This window comes from Eptesicus fuscus, chromosome 13, assembly GCF_027574615.1.
Source record: "Eptesicus fuscus isolate TK198812 chromosome 13, DD_ASM_mEF_20220401, whole genome shotgun sequence".
NCBI classification, from domain to species: domain Eukaryota; kingdom Metazoa; phylum Chordata; class Mammalia; order Chiroptera; family Vespertilionidae; genus Eptesicus; species Eptesicus fuscus.
Window position 1 is genome coordinate 69,873,823 of NC_072485.1, and position 19,190 is coordinate 69,893,012.

The 19,190-nt window shown below is 50.3% G+C and overlaps 1 protein-coding gene across 2 annotated transcripts; it reads right to left on the reverse strand.

The window, feature by feature from the left end:
- Positions 1–3,861: 3,861 nt before the first annotated feature.
- On the reverse strand, positions 3,862–18,471 carry ACCS (1-aminocyclopropane-1-carboxylate synthase homolog (inactive)). Of its 2 annotated transcripts, none has more exons than XM_054725626.1 (15): positions 18,409–18,471; positions 16,877–17,149; positions 15,388–15,447; positions 13,469–13,539; positions 12,207–12,276; positions 11,127–11,193; positions 9,720–9,817; positions 9,124–9,201; positions 8,066–8,166; positions 7,322–7,411; positions 6,161–6,206; positions 5,906–6,047; positions 4,579–4,721; positions 4,317–4,470; positions 3,862–4,157 (listed from the first exon to the last, which is right to left on the reverse strand). In XM_054725626.1, the coding sequence occupies exons 2-15, from the start codon at positions 17,147–17,149 to the stop codon at positions 4,060–4,062; spliced, it is 1,491 nt and encodes a 496-aa protein (XP_054581601.1). In that variant the 5' UTR covers positions 18,409–18,471; the 3' UTR covers positions 3,862–4,059. The 2 variants fall into 2 exon arrangements, with proteins under 2 accessions (XP_054581601.1, XP_054581602.1); XM_054725627.1 differs by having other exon boundaries at positions 18,436–18,454.
- Positions 18,472–19,190: the final 719 nt, after the last annotated feature.

The following is a 19,190-nucleotide window of genomic DNA, read 5'->3' on the forward strand; positions in this document are numbered from 1 at the left end:
TACCGCACTGCGCATGCGGGAGCGCCCGGGCCCGCGCCCCCTGCTGGCCAGGAGGAGTCAGGGCACCGCTTAGGTTTCTCCTGGCTGGCGCGTCCAGCTCAGGCTCCACGGTGAAACTCAGTCAGGCAGCCTTGTTCATAATTAAAGAAACTGCAAACCGAAACAACGAGGCAGCATGCTTCACTTATAAGACGTCTAAAGCCGGCAAAAATGTAACATTTTATTATAATCAATACTGGTGAACGTGCAACATCCCTGGAAGGCAACTGTCAGTCAGTATCCATTAAATGTAAAATGTGGAAATGTTACCCTAACAGCCCTCTGTATGAAGTTTACCCTATGGATATTCTTAATAATGTTTATCGAAGATATGCATTACAACACGATTTCTAATAATAGCAAAAACATTGGACTCAACCTAAATAGATTATGGAACATGATTAGAATGAAATAATACAAAAATGCATACATGCGTTGGTATGGAATTATCTTCAAGATATGTTCATATGAAAGCATGGTCCAAAACAGTGGGCAAGTATGACTCCTTTTATGTTAAAAAGGAAAACAACTTGGGAGACAAAATATATATGTAGATGATTACATTAAGGCATATGTATAATATTTTTTTCTGGAATGAATCCAAAAAGAAATTAACAGTTATGAGGGAGAGCAATTGTGGAGGAAGAAATGGGGGAAAGAAACTTTCATTTTCATTTTGTTTTTGTATTTTTTATGATCTAGCCTTCTACATGCCAGTAAAATTCTTGTCATAAGGTAGTAAGTGGAGCCTAAAAAATTCAATCAAAAGTCAGTGATGTTACTGAGAAGTGAATGAAATGACCCACTCGCTGAGCCTATGCAATTTGCTGATACTGGCTGCAGAATCCAAATCTATTTCTGGTCACAGCTATACCTTAGCGCCACCTAGTGGAAGTTGTCACTTCCACTCCAGACTCACTGGGGCTTCCAGCAGCAACAGTGATTTCAGAAATATTCTTGTGATCTAATGCCTGCTTGTCACAGATCCAGGGAGATTGGGACCAGAGTATTCTGGAGATGGAATACTTCCACTTCTCCACACCCAAGAAAGCAGTTCTTAGCATTTCAAATCCACACCCCCCCTAAAATAATAGGAAATTTAGCACACAAACACCCCAATAGAGAACTGGATAAGTGGAGAGCATTTTGTTTTCTTCTGTCTTTCTCTGTATTAAATATATACATATGTTTTTAATTAATAATGTTTTCATTAAATGAGAAACTTCTGTGTTGAAGACCTGTGTTGGGCACAGCCTTTGAGAACCTATCTTGTTTACTTTATAACGGAGGCATGCATAGTGCCTGGCACATAGTAAGTGTTCAGTGAGTCTTTTTTGGATGAATAAAGGGAAGCCCAAGTTGGAAGAGCTCAATATCAAGAAGACAAATGCACAAGTAAGATAAGCCGAAGCAGAGGGTGAAAGATGGCATAGGAGGTTATAAACAAAGTGCTACAAGGCTCAAAAGAGAAAGGAGCCCTAGCTGGTTTGGCTCAGTGGATAGAGCATTGGCCTGTGGACTGAAGGGTCCCGGGTTCGATGCCAGTCAAGAGCACGTACTTCAGTTGCAGGCTCCTCCCTGGCCCATGCAGGAGACAACCAATCCATGTGTTTCTCCCACATCAATATTTCTCTCTGTCTTTCCTTCTCTCTTCCACTCTCTCTAAAAATCAATGGAAAAATATCCTCTGGTGAGGATTTAAAAAAAAAGAGAGAGAGAGAGAAAGCAATCACATTTAGTTGGAAAGATGTAGGAAGACTTCATGCTGACATATTTGCTGGTCCTGGAGGACATTTAGGATTTTGATAAGTAGAGAGGTCAATAGGGCATTCCAGGCAGAGGAAAAAGTCATGAACAAAAGCACTGATGCTATAAAGAGGGAGAAGCAAATAAACTGATGATCAAATATAGACCCAGAGTCACACAAGCATAAACCAGCCTGTTGAACCTCAAAGGGAAGGCAGGGGAGGGTGGGTGGGAAGAAATCAACCAATGAACTTGTCTGCGTATATGTATAACCCACGGACACAGACAATGGGGTGGGGAGGGCCTGGGGCTGGGGGAGGATGGGAGCAGGCTAGAAGAGGTTAATGGGGGAAAGGAGGACCTATGTAATACTTTCAACAATAAAGATTTTTTTAAAATAAAAAGCAATAAATAAAAACAAGGAATCAGAAGGTTAAATAAAAGGAGAAGCAATTGGAAAGAACAAGTCTGGGTAATCCAGTGTGGGTAAAATAGTATGGCTACATTTCTAGGGGTGGACACTATGCAAGTAATTGGAGGTGAGAAAGTATAGAAGCTGTGATATTAGAAGCTACACAAAGCTAAAGAAGCCGAGGGTGACTGCAGAGAAGGAAAGAAAATATGAGTCAGGACCTAAAGTCTCTGAGAAGGTAGCAAAGTGTCCTAGTAGTTGGTGGTTAAAAGAGGAGAGGCTATTACAGTACACACTTGGAAGGTCCAGGACAAAGCAAAGATGGCACTGAGAGTCGGGAAATGTGAGGCAGGAGTGCTTTCAAAGAAAGTGGCATCATGAGAGTGCAAAGAGCACAGGATTTGGAATCAAACCACATTGACTTTAAATCCTGGCTGATACTTTTTAGCTATGTGACTTTGGGAACATCACTCCATCTCTTTGAGACTCAGTGTCCTCATCCCCCCCTCAATGGGGGATATTAATGACCGTTTCCCAGGCACTCACTATGCCAGAGTTAGAAATAATACATGTAATTAACCCAACACAGTCTCTGGCACATTGAAGGCATTCAAGAAAAGACAGGGAGGAGGAATGAATGAGGGAGGGAGGGAAGGGAAGGGAAGGGAAGGGAAGGGAAGGGAAGGGAAGGGAAGGGAAGGGAAGGGAAGGGAAGGGAAGGGAAGGGGCCTAAACCAAATAGCATTGCTGACAGAAAGGAAAGGCTGATTTCACCAACATTCTCTTAAAAGAAGAACAAGGAAAGCTTTTCTAAACAGGAGTGGCGGGCCCTGGCTTGGTAGCTCCCTTGGTTGGAGCATTGTCCCCAGACACCATGGTTGGGGGTTTGGTCCCAGATCAGGGTACATACCAACGAATGCATAAATAAGTGGAACAACAAATCAGTGTTCCTCTCTCTCTAAAAAAAAAAAAAAAAAAAAAAATAAATTAAAATAAATAAATTAAATAAATAATAAACAAACAAGCAGGAGTGTCGGCACTAAGAAGGGTGCTCAGCACATGGCTTTAAAGGCGATCGGCAAGCTCATTTGGGCTCTGGACGGGAGATAGAGTGGGTGGCTTTCTGCGCTCGTAGAGTGGAAAGCCCAGCCGTGGTCAGCCTGTCCCCACAGCAGCCTCCATTCAGGGTCCAGCCCCACACCACCCCCCACAGTCACGAGTAGGTCACTCTGTTTGGGGATCGTCAGTGAAGGTGGCTCCTTCCCAGGAAGGAGGAGGAGGAAGAAGAGCATCCCAGAGTCAGAGAAGCCTCGCCTGACTCCCACCATGGTGTCCTGTCCACCTGGCCCCCAAACAGGCTGTCCCAGGTCCCTGGCCCCAGGTCCCAGGTCTACAGAGTCTAAGTGTGTGGAGAACAATGTGAACATGTAGAAGTCAGTCCTTTCTCCTTAGAGTTTGGAAATTACCACTCTTTTTTATTTGGGTGGTGTACTCTCTCTCATATGCGTTGTTCCTCTGAGTTGTTTCCCTGGCAACAAAGGAGGAAGAGTGAGAAGACTGCTAAAAAGAAGGGACAGGCTGCGTGTTTTCTTTTCACGACCACCAGTGGCTGAGGGCAGTCACAACTCCTCCATTCTATAAATTACTCACACACAGGCTTCTAGTTCCTCCCAGTTTTGTTTAATAGAGTGGGAAGGGGTCGAACACAACGTAAGGAGTCTCCACTGGCACTGAGAGAGGCAAGGAACAGTTCTTCTTCAGGGGCAGGGCTATCTTCCTGGCCAACGGCTCAGCCACGACCAGTCTTTGGATCCCTGAACACACCTCAGGCTGGCAGTACGGGCCACAAGGCAATGGCCAGCTCAGATGTGCTGGCCCCTTGGCTCCTGGGTCTGAGAGGAAGGGGGGTCTTCTGCCCCCTGGAGTGTGCCCGTGAGCACCTGCCGGATCCTCTGCATCCCTGGGAAGGAAGGGGTAGTGAGGGCCCCGTCAGCACTGATGGCCGGGTGGGTGGGGAGGGAGAGCTCAGGCTGCTGGGTCCGCAGTGGGGCCAGAAGAAGGCAGGCAGGAAGGATACAGTTGGGGGGTGGGGGTGGGGGTGCGAGGGCAGACCGCTCACCCAGGCAAAGCCGGTGGGCCTTGTCCGAGAAGACCAGGCGGAACCACCCGGGCTCTTTACACTCGAAGGCCTTGCCGAAGGACAGCAGCACCTTGTTGTCCAAGAAGCGGCGCCACAGCAGCCTTTCCTCCTCAAAGGTGGCCTCGGGCAGGTACTGGGAGGGCGGAGGGGCTCAGGATGTGGAGGAGTCAACCCCGCTCCTCACCTGCTGGAGGGAGGCTAAAGTCCCCTCCCCCCCCCCCCTGCCCACCACCTGCACTACCTTCCTCAGGTCGGCCCAGATGAAGAAGCCTGCGCCCCGGCTCAGGAAGGGGACCCCCAGGGCCCGGAGCTCTCCGGAGACATAGGCGTGAGCAGCCTTGAGCCGGGCGTGGTTCTCGGGCAGGTACACCTGGTTGATCCAGTCTGTTTGGGCGAAAGAGAAGCCAAGAGATAAATCCCCCATCGACCCTCCACTCTGTCCCATGAGGCTAAAATGCTGAAAAGAAAAGGTCACCAGCAGCCAAGACGGGGTGAGCCCCTCCTCTACCTGGTTGATTAGGGGAGATGGGAATATGCAGTTTTGGGGGTAAAGCACCTTAAATCAGGTCACTTGGCCCTGACCATGCCAGGTCCCGCTGACAAGAGTCCTTCAAGATACAGACCCTATTCAAAGGCTGAACCCCACTGAGTGAGGCCTCCCAGTCACACCAGCTGAGGTTCAACTCCAGCACGGCCTCTGACAAGGTGTGGGCAAGTTCACCTCCCTGATCCTCATTTTTTTTTTTTTTTTTTTTGGTATCCCATTCCATGAATTTTCACACACGTATAGATTTTAATAACCACCCGCACGGACAGGATACCGAGCAGTTCCCTCACCCCAAAGGACACCCTCGTACTATCTTTATAGTCCCATCATCCCCTTCCCCACAAACACTGGAGCATTCAGCTGTCTGTGTCCTCACCAACATTGATGCTGTCACTATTTTTAAAATTTTAGCTATTATAGCAGGTATGCAGTATCTGGTCCTCATTTTCCTCGCCTATAAAATAATGGGGAAAATACAGGAATACCCGCCTTCTAGGATTCTGGGAGAGACAATGGAGATGATGAATTGAGAACATCTACTTGGGCTCAATACATGGGGGCAAGTACAGATCCCTTTACTACCTGAACTCGCTATCTGAGCCTGGGAACGGAACAGACCCATATAGAGACAGAGAGAGACTTCCATTTTAACATTTTTCCATTCGTAGCATCTGCTCTTTTCTAAGTGCTCACAGCTAATAATAGTGAGTTTACATTGACCAAGTGCCTATTATATGCCAGCTACTATTCTAATTGAATAAAAAGTCACTTTAGCCCTACAAGATGGGTACCATTATGATCCCTATTTTACAGATGAGGAAACTGAGGCTCAAGGAGGTGAAGGACTGTGCCTCCCAGCCAGGAAGTGACTGAGTAGGGTATGAACCCAGCCTGGGCCCCCAGCCGGTACTCTCAAACACCCTAAACTCTTCTCATGCATGAAGCATCCATGATCCCTGGCCAGTCCCAGACCTACTACAACCCTCCCTCCCTCCTCAGGCGGCCAGGCCCAGGCAGTCACCGCGGTCCTGGAGCAGCTGTGCCACCTGGTGCTGGACCAAGCCGCTGAGGCCATGGTAGCGGCAGAGGGAAGCCACTGCAGTGGCCACGTCCCGATTTTCTGTGTACAGCGTGCCAAAGCGGAGGCCGGACATCCCGAAGTCCTGCAGGAGAAAGACACCCTAGGCGGTGGCCGGCCCTCCACAGAGAGAGCCGGTTCTACCCACCTCTCCGCCCTCCCACCTCCCTGACGCCCCAAGGCCAGCCAGGGACCCACCTTGCTGGTGGCCCACATCACATGGGTCCTCTGAGGGTCAGGCAGCCTGCAGAGAGCACAGTGTGGGGATGGAGGCAACACAGACCCGCGGGAGCTCACACGTGTAGTTGAACACAGAAGGAGATAGATGGATGAATCTGGTTCTGGGTCAAGCCCTGGTTTCGTCTCTTGAATCACCAACTCCCACACATCCTTTAGAGTGGGTGTCAGCAAACTACAGCCTGCAGGCCACATCCGGCCTGCTGCCTGTTTTCACAAATAGTTTTATTGGGAAAGAGCCGCACTCTTTCATGGATGTACCGTCTATGCTGCTCTGGCGCCGTAATGGCAGAGCTGAATGAGTAACCACATGGCCTGTAAAGCCTAAAATAGCCATTTGATCTAAAAGTGCTTGCCAACGCCGAATCTAGAGCAGAGCTCACGCATCACTTCCTCAAACAGACCTCCTCTGACCACCTCCCAGTAGACCTGGCCGATCCTCCCGGGACTTCCAGGCTTCTCCATTTTAGCACTGAATCAAATGACTAGCCATGTATTTAGCTGCTAAAATGTTTTGTTTTGTTTTTCTGGCTAGAAATAAAAGTTCTATGTAGAAAGGACCTATGTCTCTCTTGTTGGTTGCTGCATCCCCAGCGCCTCGCTTTTCCTGCGTCTCACTTTTCTAATCCATGTATGAAGCCCATGCTCCCTGCTCTTGGCAGAGCTGTGGGAGAACTGGCTGAGAGAAGGGACGTAGCAAGGCCTGAATAGAGATCAGAAACTGTTAGATTCTCTGAACGGCAGATTTACAGACTTTACAGGTGATCTGGTCCAAGTGTTTCCAAAAGTATTTTGGCCACAAATTCTGGGCTTAAACTAAATATAATGAAAAAGTCCAAATACCCAGAAGTGCATGGCATATGCAAGGGTCTCCAGAGAATTTGCTGAATGAATGAACGTATGAATGGATCTGGAACTACTTTGTGGATGAAGGAAACAGCAAAGGCCAATTTCCCACCCACCCGGCCCTCCCTTAGGACTCCTAAGCCACCCCCTTGGAGCTCTCAGAAACCCCACAGAACAATTTGAAAACCACCGATCTGGCCCAGTCCTCCCCTGTTCTCGTTAGGGGCTCTGGGGGACATGGGGAGTGCAGAGTCAGCTCTGATGTGGCAACCTCACCTTTCCAGGCTCAGGACACTGCGGTAACCAAGCGACTTCTCAAACACAGACAGCATGTAGACCTCATCCACCACCACGTGCAGCTCATGCCTGGGGCCAGAGGTTGGAGAGGGGGCGGGGGGGGGGGGGTAGGAGAAAGAGCTTGGTTTATGGATTCAATGGGCAGGGTGCCAGTGACCCAGAAATCCAGAGGGACGGGATCTAGCCCAGGGTTCCCAAACTTGTTTCATCCAGGAACAACCTGCTGTTGACTATATTTTTCAAACACACAGGAAGCCACATACACAAGCAGATGACATGGGGCTTTTGAAGCGCTGTGGGGCAGAGGCGGAGCCCTCGGGCACCCCCACGGAGGAAAGGCACAGTTAAGTGCAAGACAGTTAAATACAAACAGACCTAGATTCAGACTGGGCCCCCCTCACCCACTCACTCAGTAAACTGAGGGTAATAACAGTATCTGTACCTAACAGAACGTGATTTTTAATCACGTTCCCTGGTGAGATAGAGTATAGGAAGTGCTTAGCAGGGTGTCTGGCCCCAAGAATATATAGTAAATGATAGTTGTTACAAAGTGGTAGAGAAAGAACTAGCATCCCACTAACCGCTACCTCCCACCCCACTGCCAGGAAAGCCAAAGCACATGGGAGCCACAGTGGAGAAAAGAGGGTAAAGGACCTGTCCCAAAGCCTTCGCCAGAGCCCTCATCTGCCAGATGCTTTGTAGGGTGAGTGTGGGGTGCCTCACCTCTTGGCAAACTCCAGGTACTCCCGCAGCTCTCCTGGGGAGTAGATGTCTCCCAGAGGGTTCTGGGGGTTGATGAGGATGAGGCCTTTGACTTTCACACCCTGAAACCACCAGAGGGCAGGACACCATCAGCTCCTCCCGAAGGCCAGAGGCTCACAAATCCCGGGGTGGGGCTGGTGGCTGGGCAGGCCCCCAGGGAAATGTGATGGGACCATGTTCACCACCCAACAGGAAGAGAAGGAGGGCAGAGAACTACATCTGCAGCATCGTGTCAGCTATGAAAGAAAACAAACGCAGAGAACACAGCCTGGAGGGAAATATGCCCAGATGGCCAGCAGGGGTTGCCTTTGTTGGTAGAATTATGGGAGGGGGTTGCACTTTAAAAATTCCCTCAGTGGGCATGTACAGCTTTGATTACTACAGTAAAAAAGGATAAGTTGACAGACTGTTGAAAGTGGACTGAAAAGGAACCGCTGGAGGATCCCTGCTGTCTGCCTCTCTCCAGGGGGCCTCAGATCCCCCCAGAGGGAGGACCACCTCCTCATATGGCCAGGGAGGCTGCTGAGCTTCAGACTGACCTGCTGCATCGGAATCAGGTGACGTGGGGTAATATTTTTAATCACGTTCCCTGGTTGATGATTTGTACACTGAGGCCTCAGAGTCTTCCTCTAGGGCGGGGGTAGGGAACCTTTTTTCTGCCCAGGGCCATTTGGATATTTATAACATCACTCACAGGCCACACAGAATTATCAACTTAAAAATTAGCCTGCCATATTCGATCAAACATTTAATTAACTCACCCCTAATGCCTTGGCAGGGCCAGACCAAATGATTTCACGGGCCTTATGCGGCCCTCGGACCTGCCGTTCCTCACCCCTGCTCTAGGGGGAAGACTCTCCATGGGCAGGCTCCTGCTTGGCCCCCGGAATGGTTCTGTGCCTACCCCCATCTCATCACGGAGTGCCACCCCTACTGGGAGTAGACCAGCCACAGGAAGAGGGGTCTGTGCCTGGCTCGGACCCACCCACTCCAAGCCTTGGTTTGGTTTGAGCCCAGACCTCAGCATTAGCTCCTTGCAGGGCCACCTCCAGCTTCTCCACTGTGAGCTGGAAGGGGCGTGTGTCCAGCCCAGTGACCTAGAAAAAGATCCACAGCCAAATTCAGTGACCCCCCTCCTCAAACCCATGAACTCTGGGGGCTCTCCTGCCCGTCATCTCCAGCCTCCTTAGAATAGTCTCAAAAAATACAGATGGGGTCACTCCCCTCTCACTGCCACCCGCCCCCCACCCACCACCACATCAGGGACATCCTCATCACTACTAGGTTTCAGGAAGAGGCCCAAAGGTCCTCAGATCGGGGCCCAAGGACTTCCATGTCAAGGTCTTCTCCATCCTCTCCCCGCCATCTTGGTGTGGTCCCCTGGGATTGCCCTTGGCTTCTACTAGTACATCAATCCCAGGGATCTCAGCGCTGGGAGAATGGGAGGCCCCAGGGAACCCAGGCACTGGCCATGGGCAACAGAAGCCTCTACTCCCCTTTCAGCCATTGCCCCCGAGCCCTCAGCATGGACATTCTCCCATGTCCACCCTCAAATTCAGATGCAGGAAAGTCTTGGCCTGCAGGAACCCCTACCTGGGGTTCCAGGAACTCTTACCTCACTGTCCAGGTAGACATAGACCAGTCGGACGTTGCCATAGAGATAGACGTGCTGTGTGATGGCTCCATAGTAAGGCGCAGGGATCAGGAAAGCCTCTGGAGGCAGGAGTGGGCCAGGGCTTGTCAACCGCTGGCTGGAGCTCATGGACCGCCTGTCCATTCACCCCAGCCTCTCTAAGCCTTCAATGATCTTGGAGAACATTTGCGGCAAGCTCCCTCCCTCAACTCCCAAAACTCTTTCTAGAGCTGGGCTCCACTGAGATCAGTTCCTTATCTAAAAATCAGGAGCTAATATTTATTGAGCACTTATTATGTGCTGGGAACTGTGCTAAACATTTATCTGCATTGTATCTCATCAGATCCTCATAGTCACCCTGTGAAGTAAGTGCTATTGTCCCCCTAACTTTACCAATGAGGAAACTAAAGCTTAGAGGATCCCACTGAGGCACTCAGCATGGGGGGGGTTCACTCTAAGGAGACTTGGACCCATCAGTCGAAGCTGTAATGTGATGATCTGGGCTCAGCAAGTGGAAAAACTTGACAGCATATAGAACTGCCCAGAGATATCATGTGCTGCTTCCCGAGGACGGGGTTCTCCACCCGTGGGGGCATTCACACAAAGGCTGAGAGCATTTGGAGAGGGATGTCACACAGAGACTCCAGCTGTGGGTGGGGGTTGATGAGATGACCGTAAGCTCTACTCTAACAGAGAGCTAAAAGCATTCCTCCACTTCTGAAGAGGACACAGAGGTCAAGCTACTCTCCCTTTCCAACCTTCCGCTAGCACAGTCCACTCGACTCCCTGCTAAAAAGGGCAGCCTTTGTCCTACGTGTTCCTCTCCCCAGCCACAGGGATTGGACCAGAGCTAGACAAATGACCCAAGGTAGCCAATCCACTGGCTGGCCAGAAACCCACCACATCTTCTCCCTCAAGACTTTGCTCTGAGAAGCACAGACTTGTGAGGACGTGAACTTGAATGGAAAGGCCACGTGGAGTGGCAGCTGGACCAGCACCACTGGGCCATATAAGACCCAGGAAGGTCCAGAGAAAGGCCTGCATTAAAAGGGGCGGGGGAGACTGCATATCCCAGTGAGAGATAGTGTTCCACTGCCCCCATTCGTGATTGTCCTAGAATGGGCAGGAAATGTTAGTAATGTTATCATTACTGATTATGATAGCATGGATGGGCCTCAGTTCCCGGCAGCCAGTAACTCCTGACCATGACTAGGTCCCTGTGTTCTCAGTACGACTATGTAGCTCATGTCAAGCGGCTTATTTCAGGCCCCTGTAGGCTAGTAGTCTATCATGGCCAAAAGCATTCCGATGCAGCCCTCGAGGACAGGCAGCTGGGACCCTGGAGGCACAGAGCAGCTCCCAGTGCTAAGCGGGCCATAGTCCACTTACCGCCGACCTCACACAGCACCGTGGCCAGAGCAGAGAAAAGAGAGGCACAGCCGTTCAGGACAACCACCTGGGGGTGACACATCCATGGGACAAAAAGTGAGTCTATTTTAGGAGGGATCCAGGACCTGCGGCCTCTGTCCCTGCATGGCGCAGAGGGAGAGCCAGGTTGCAATGTGGTACCTTTCAGGACTCTGTCACAGCAAGGCCACAGGGGGTATGGCCCAGTTCATTCCTGTGGCTTATTTGTGGGGACGCTGCCCTAAGTCAACTGAGCAAGGAAGAGGGAGCTGCCCATTCAGAGTCTTGTTCAAAGGTGTGAAGGCCAAGAGGGGCCACAGTGTTAGGGGCAGAAATAGAATAGGGGGGACTAGATATAAGAAATATTAATCCTGCTCTGATAACCATGATTGTTCTGTTCTGACCAGAGAGAGCACATTCTAACCTGGCTGAGAGCTGTACGCACCAGGACATGGGAGCTAACCCAGGAATGCAGTCATCCATTCTCCTTTTCTGATAACTGCCTATCATCAAAGATTAACAGCCTTGTTGCTGGAACAACCAGGCCCCAGAGGTGCCCACCGTTTGCGACCCCCCCCCTGCCCCAGCCCTCATTGTCTGTATCTGTAACCATTATATCTTGCCTATTTCCTCATGCCTGTAATTCCTACTCTCCCACCTTTGTCCTTCCACCCAATATCAGCAGCTGGTTGATGGGGAGGTGTAGAGCAGATTTTTGTGGATGACCTCCTGCTCTCCCACACGGTCGACATTATTGGAATAAATGCTCATATGTGATTCTACCCGGTCTCTGCTTAATTGGCTCAAGTAGTGACAGGCAGCCTGAACCCACTGGTTGTCAGTTGCAACAGGACAAAGTGGAGCAGAAAGCATACCCAAACTCTAAGGGAGGGCGAAGAGAGGAGGTGTTCTTAATTCCTCTTGGAAATAAATCAAAACAAAGTGAAAGGCAGATTCCCTTCCCCCTCCCCGCCCTCCCCCCCCCCCGCCCCTTATCCCTGGCCAGCCAAAAGCTGGGGAGGGACAGAAGAGCAGGAAAGAGCGGAGGAGGAGGGCACTCACATTCTCTGGCTTAAGGGGTGCAGGGCTCCTGCAGTAGAAAGACAGGAACCTGGCCACTTCCTCCCGGAGGCTGCAGGTAAGACAGACAGAGGGGCAGTGCTTGTCAGAGGGTCTTCAACCCACAGTCCATCCCAAAGCTCCTCTGGTGAATCTTCAGGCAACGGCCATTACCCAGCAATGTTACCCACAAGAGAAATGTGATCAGTAAATGTCTCCACCCACCTCTCCCCTTCCACCCCAACACTACCCGCAGGCATGGAAACTTTCATTCTCAGTAGTTCTAGGATAGCCAGCCCCACCGAATCAGCAGACCTCAGGGACCTCATAAGCAACACTCTCTGTAGGTCTAGGTGGTAATAATAATAATAATAATAATAATAATAATATTGTTATAACAATGACTATTATCATAGTTATTATTGCTAATATGTATTGAGCATTTACCTTATGCAGGTGTTATTTGGAGAATTTTATTCATTAAGTTTTCCAACAACCTTATGATGTAACTATTATTATTATTATTATTATCCTCATTTTATAGACAAAAAAACTGAGACTTGAAAAAATTAGGTCACTGGGCAGAGTCCACACTCAAGGCCAGTGAGTGTGGACTCTGGGTCCACCATCCTCATTAGGTCTGGGTCCATCATCCTCATTACTGTAGGAACATGTGCTTTGGAATCAAGTCCTGCTAAGTCACTACGCCCAGGACAGCATCTGGCCCCTAGTAAGTACTCAATAAGTATAAACTCTTATGATTATTACTTACCATCTCCCACCCTACCAGTAGGAGAAATCCCCAGCCTGCTCCCCTTCAACTGATTCTGGCTCCTCTAAAGCTACTGAGAAAGTGGGATTAAGGACCCCTCATACGAAGGCCCTCCCCATGCCTCAGAGCCAGGAAACCAAGCTAGAAAGCTCCTGATCTGGGGTGGGACTGGCAGGAGGCACCAGGCCCCTGCAAATGCTCTAGGAGACCCCACGATCACCCGCCAGGTCTCCAGGACTAGGTAGCCCTCAGCCTAAGGCAGGCTTTCTCCACCTGCCACTCGTGACATTTGGGGCCAAATAATTCTTTGTTCTGGGGGCTATCCTGGGCATTGTAGGAGGCTTAGCAACAACCCTTGCCTCTACCCAATAAATGCCAGTAGCACTCACTTCCCAGTTATGACAACCACAGATGTCTGCAGATATTGCTGTATGTCCCCTGGGGAGCAAAACTGCCCTGGGGTTGAGAGCCACTGGCCTCTGCAACTACTTACAACAGATGTCCCCTCCAGTCAGGGTACTGCAACAGAGACGGCTTCACCTGCAGCATGTCACTCTGACTCAGCTGGGGACAGAGAGGGAAGAGCAGGGCTAAGGGTCACACACTACCGGTAGGCACTACCACCTGCATCACACAGCACCAGGGCCCTCTAAAGCCAAGGGCGTGGTCTCCTTATCAAAGAAACGGTGAGAGGGGCTCATGGGGCCAGCATTCTCATGACCGATTTGCTAAAGAGGAAACAGAGGCTAAACAAGTCAGGTGACTCAGCCAAGTCACAGAGCTACCAAGTGTCAGAGCTGAGAATCTTAGAATGTTTGACTTCCAGTCCAGTGCTCTTTATTCAACACTGACACCTACAAAAACCCAGAGGGGGGCATTTGCAGAGGCCGTGATGGGAGTCCGTGCTACTCAGCTCCTCCCTGGGGTGAAAGAAGAAGTTGTTGGAATTGGCTCTCGACTCCAACTTCTGGAGGGAGTCAGGCCACTGTCGTCCTGCAGGCTCCGTTCAACCTCACATTTTGGAAAATGGGGTCATTTCTAGACCATCCTGACCCTGACCAGGTGCTGGGTTAGTGACTCCCAAGGGCATCACACACACACACAATGCCAAGGAAAGGCCAGGTCCTTGGGCAGTGGGACCACTCATATATGACTCGAGCCTTTCCCTTTCTCCTTCATCCCTTAGAGCTGCACTGCCCAATACGGAAGTTGCTAGACACATGTGGCTATTGAGCACTTGGAATGTGGCTAGTCTGAACTGAGAAAAAAATGGATATTGAAGACTTGATCTGAAAAAAGTACGTAAACTGCCTCATTGATTATATGTTAAAATGGTCATATGTTAAATATATAAGGACAAATAAAGTATATTATTGAAATGAATTTTACCAGTTTCTTTTCCCTTACTTAGTAGAAAGTTTAAAATTATATATGTGGCTCAAATTTTATTTCTTTGGATGGTGCCGAGCTGGAGTGTGGGGAGCTGGCTTTAGGTAGAACATGCCTTTCAAGCCCACTACCTACACTACACCCCTCTCCCCTTAGGACATGAATTTGTCATCTTGGGACACATGTCCCTTTGAGTGAAGCATCACTCTCTCTACAATCCCAAAATCTGACTGCTAGGCCTTGGGAGACATTTAACAGGCGTTTCCAGTGGTTTGCTAGAGATGGCTGGCACCAGCTCAAGCTGTGTTAATAGACAGCCATTTTAAGAATTAAATTATACAAATTATATAAGTGAATTACATTAAAAACAGAGGTAGTAAATACTCAAACAATATTGTTCTTGATTATGTTACTACATTTTACTATTCTCTGTGCTCTTGAGGTTATTTCTATCTGTGTGTCTAGAAGAGAAAATACTATACAGGGTGGGACAAAAGAAGATTTACAGTTGTTCATATGGAAAATAATACAAAAATTAATAATACAAGAATAAACTCGTTTTGTGTACTCACAAATGTAAACCTACTTTTGTTCCACCCTGTATATGTGTGCCACTGCACTTCTCTTCCCAATTTTGTGTGCAATAATGTCATATCGGTAGCTTGAAACCAGTCCTGGTGGGAGTATTGACACTATGGGAATTGGCAAAAGCTACAAATCAGCACCACCCCCACCCCCACTGAGGGTTTTCCCTGCGAGCAGGGACCCAGCCAACAGGAGGATCTGTGTGAGGGGCAGAATATGGAGAGAGAAAGAAGCTGTATCAAAGTAGCCGAGAAGTGACTCGCCCAAGACCACATAGAAAGCTGTCCCTGAGGCAGATCTAGAATCTAGACTCCTAACTCCCCAGCCAAGGCCACTGAGGTAAGCAGCAGGCTCTTGTGGGAGAAGCATTCTAGGGAGTCCAAGAGAAACCATGCCTTCAGAGCTGGTGATGCCACCCAGATGTGCACCGGCACTCACCCGACTGGACAGAAGGTCAAAGCAGAGCTTGTTCTCACTGGTGCCCAAGTTAATGATGCCCTGGAGAGGAGAGGCACAGAGGCAGGGTGAACATGGCAGAGGGAGGCCAATGGAAGATCAAGGAAGCAGCACAGCGGAGCTCTCTGCAATCCCACCTTTCCACCCACCCCTGTTTGACTTGGTTCAATATACAGAACTGTTTACTGTCTGTCTCCCCACTAGACTATAAATTCCATGAAGGCAGAAACTTTATTTTTGTCCACTGCTATACCCCCAGCATCTAGGACAGTGCCCAGCATCTGAAAGATGCTCAACAAATAAAGATTTATTAAAGGTTCTTATTTATGACAGCTCTGAAGGTATTACTGGGAATAAGTTACAACAACCAGGACAAATAACATTCATAATAATAGCAGCTACCATTTACTGAATGCTTCATGTGGAAACACTGTGCTGATAACTTTGCACAGTGATCTCATTTCATTTGGACTGTTCTATAGAACAGGTTCATTATCTCATTTTAGAGATGAACTGAAGCTCAAAGAAGTTAAATAATTAGCTCAAGAATACACACCCCATAGTAAAACAGTTGTGGCCCAAACCCTAGTTCTGCCCCAGCTCTCAAGGCGAACAGTTGATGGTCTGTGGGTCAGAATCCACATTAGATCATTCCATGGTTCTCAAATTCCTCCCTCACATATCAAGTCCCCTTAATTATAACTGGGTCATTTTCTTCATATATATATATATATATATATATATATATATATATATATATATGAAGATTGATTGATTGATTGATTTCAGAGAGCAAGAGAGAGATAAAAATATCAATAAGAGAGAATCATTGATCGGCTGCCTCCTGCACACCCCACACTGGGGATCTAGCCCGCAACCTGGGCATATGGCCCGACTAAGAATCGAACTGTGACCTTCTGGTTCATAGGTTGACGCTCAACCACTGAGCCATGCCGGCTGGGCCTAACTGGGCCATTTTCTAACCCAAGTAATAAACTGGGGCCTTTCTACACCCTTCTTCAGGGTACCAGTGAAATATATTGTTTGTTCCCCCCAATTCTTGCAGAATTTTAAATAAAACACATCTCCCCAATCTATTGGGGGGTTTTGTAGGTGTAAATGGTACTGCAGTTATGCTTTACCTAATCCTCATCTTTTAGAGAAATGTTCTGTAAATTTTACAGATAAAATGAGATACTGCTGGTATTTGATTAAAAATAATCTGAGGGTGGGATAGGTGAGTGTATAGATGAAACAAAATTGGCGATACATTGATAATAGTTGCAGCTGTGTGATAGATATCTGGGAGTTCGTTATGCTATTCTCTCTACGTGTTCTATGCTACATCAGAAGCCCTCCTGGAGGTCAGAGGACCCTAAGTCTAACCTGGCAAGGGCAAGCTGGATGCTGCCCGGTGGGTCAAGGTAGGGTATCCCCGCCCTGCAGTCCAGTGGGAAGGGGGTTCACTCACATTGGGGTTCTTGTCCTCATCATACTCATCCATGTGGTAGGTCCTGTAGCCCTCCTCAGCCGAGTCCCAGAACCACTTACTGATTCTTCCTCTGGAGGACAGGTGGGAGCTATCAGAGGAGAACGTGGGGGTGGGATCGCCCACTCCATAGTGCTCTGGCAGCTTCTGGTCTGGTTTTCTGGAGCATTCTCTTTCCAAACCGTCCCCATAGTTAGTGTCCAGGCCCAGACAGGTGGTAGGTGCCCTGGACTCCTTCTTAGGGAGGGTAAACATCTGCAAAGAGACAAAAGCACTCGATGCCTGATCAAGGACTTGCCTCGGGAACAAGCATCACAATGAACTTGGAGTCACCGGGCCTCCTCCTTTCTCTCCCAGCCTCTCCTTTAATTTGATATACTAACCGCATCCTGTGTCCTTGACTTGTTGCAACCACGTGTGCAATTACTTCGAGTAAATTCTGCAAAGTGTATGTTCCGTGCCAGGGGTTTGCACTTGCTACTTTTATACAACTTTACTATATAGCTGCTTGAATTTGTTTTACTTTTGTGCGTTTTTCATTTTTCCATTTTTGCTGATCTCAATTTCAAAAAGCCAGGTTACAGTATTCTGACGAAAAGCAGAAAGCGCCTGGAGTCCAGGGGCGGGGCTTGGGGGTAGGATGTCTCTGATGCCCACAGGGGTAAAGGGTGGGATGGGAGTTTGCTGGGCTGAAGCGGACCTTGGGCGGGGACTGAGGGGCTGCTGGTAGGACCTTCGCAAGTGCAGGCACCTGGCCGGGCTCCAGGGTCCCCCTTCCCTCTCAAGGGTGGGAGGCGTGGGCCTGGGTTGGGTGGTCTCACCCTGCGAGCGGACGCCAGCTCCTCCCCTTTCCGAGGCAGTTTCCCCATCTGCACAGTGGGTATAACCGCACCTACTTCACGTGGTAGCCTCGAGGACATGCGTACAGGAGTTAATGTAGATAAAGCGCTTAAATCCTGGCCCACAGTCAAACTTCATCCAATATCACTCTTCGCTGATTTTCCCATTTTCCCAAGTCCTAACAGACAAGCCCCACATACCAAGTAACGGGGGACACACCAAATGATGAGGGACCAGCCAGGCAGCAGCTCAGGGACTCTGGGGCTCCTGCTAAATTGTGCTCCACGAAGTCTCCTCTAGGCTCCTCCCCCCTTGGCTGCGCTCCCCAGCGCTCCCCCCTCCTCCCCCCAGCCCCCCAGCCCCCAGCCCCCCAGCCCCCAGCCCAGGCCTGCGGACCGGCGAGGCCAGGAGGGAGGTCGGGAGGGAGGCGGACACCCGCGCGGCGCGGAGCCGAGGACGGCTCGGGCGTCCAGGCGGTGGCGAGTCCGCAGCGCACCCCACCCCGCGCCGACCGGCCTCGGACCCGCAATGGGGCGGACGGAAAGGCGCCAGCGCCTCTGCCGAGGGCCGCTCCGGGGTCCGGGAGGAGGAAGTGCGGCCGCGCACCGGCTTCCGGACGGACGGAAGGGCAGACTTTCGCCGAGTCCGGGAGGCAGTCGCTAAGGGAGGGCTACCTGTCTGCCCGGCAGGATCCCACGGACCTGGCCGAGCTGGAGGAGCGACGGGCGCTCCGTGGACGCTGGACGCGGGTCAGCGTCGCTCCCTTCGCCGGGACAGCCCGGGGCCCCTGGGCTTCCGCAGGAACGTCCCCACCGGCCGGGGCTCGGGGCGGGGAGAGCACGGATCGCCCCTCGCGACCGACCGATAGGGGGCGCACGCGCGGTCGCGCCGCAGGGGCTGGGGCTCCCTGACCCCCTGGGATCCTGCGGGCGCCCAGGGAGCAGGCAAAGAAGGGGCCCAGGGCCGGGCTCCAGACCTTGGCGAGGAAGGGGCAGGCCACCGCCACCCCCTGACTCTGGTCTCCTCCCGCTGACTCTTTGGGGCGCCTCTCTTTGCCTCCTGGTTTAGCTCCCCAATGTCGAGGCAACTGAAGCCTGCAAGCAGCCAGGGAGAAGCCTTTCCGGACTGAGGCGAGGGCATCCTTAAAACATCCTTCCAGTTTGCAGTTGCTCCCTTTGGATCTATGCAACATCTGTTGAAGTCTGCCACCGACCCTACCTGTTCTGGGGTTGGGCGGTGAGTTACACTCCCCAGGGCCCGGGCTTGCTCAGAGGCTCGAGTAGAAAAGTCTCCTTTCCCCGTGAAAGGACAGCAGCAGGTTCCCTCTGTACAAGCCGGGTGGGAAGACCTGTCTGCCTTCTGACCGCTCCATTTGTCTTCACGTCGGCCTCGTCGGCCTCGCCACTACCAGTAATTAGCATCGTGACCTCAAGCAGCTGTTGTGGCTTTTTCAGTC

Coding starts and splice junctions, on each gene's coding strand:
- ACCS (XM_054725626.1), bottom strand. CDS start 17,149: ATGTTTACCCTCCCTAAGAAGGAGTCCAGGGCACCTACCACCTGTCTG. Junction 11,194..12,206: donor CACCCCTTAAGCCAGAGAAT/GTGAGTGCCCTC, acceptor TGTCACCCCCAG/GTGGTTGTCCTGAACGGCTG. Junction 6,048..6,160: donor TGATGTGGGCCACCAGCAAG/GTGGGTCCCTGG, acceptor TTTCTCCTGCAG/GACTTCGGGATGTCCGGCCT.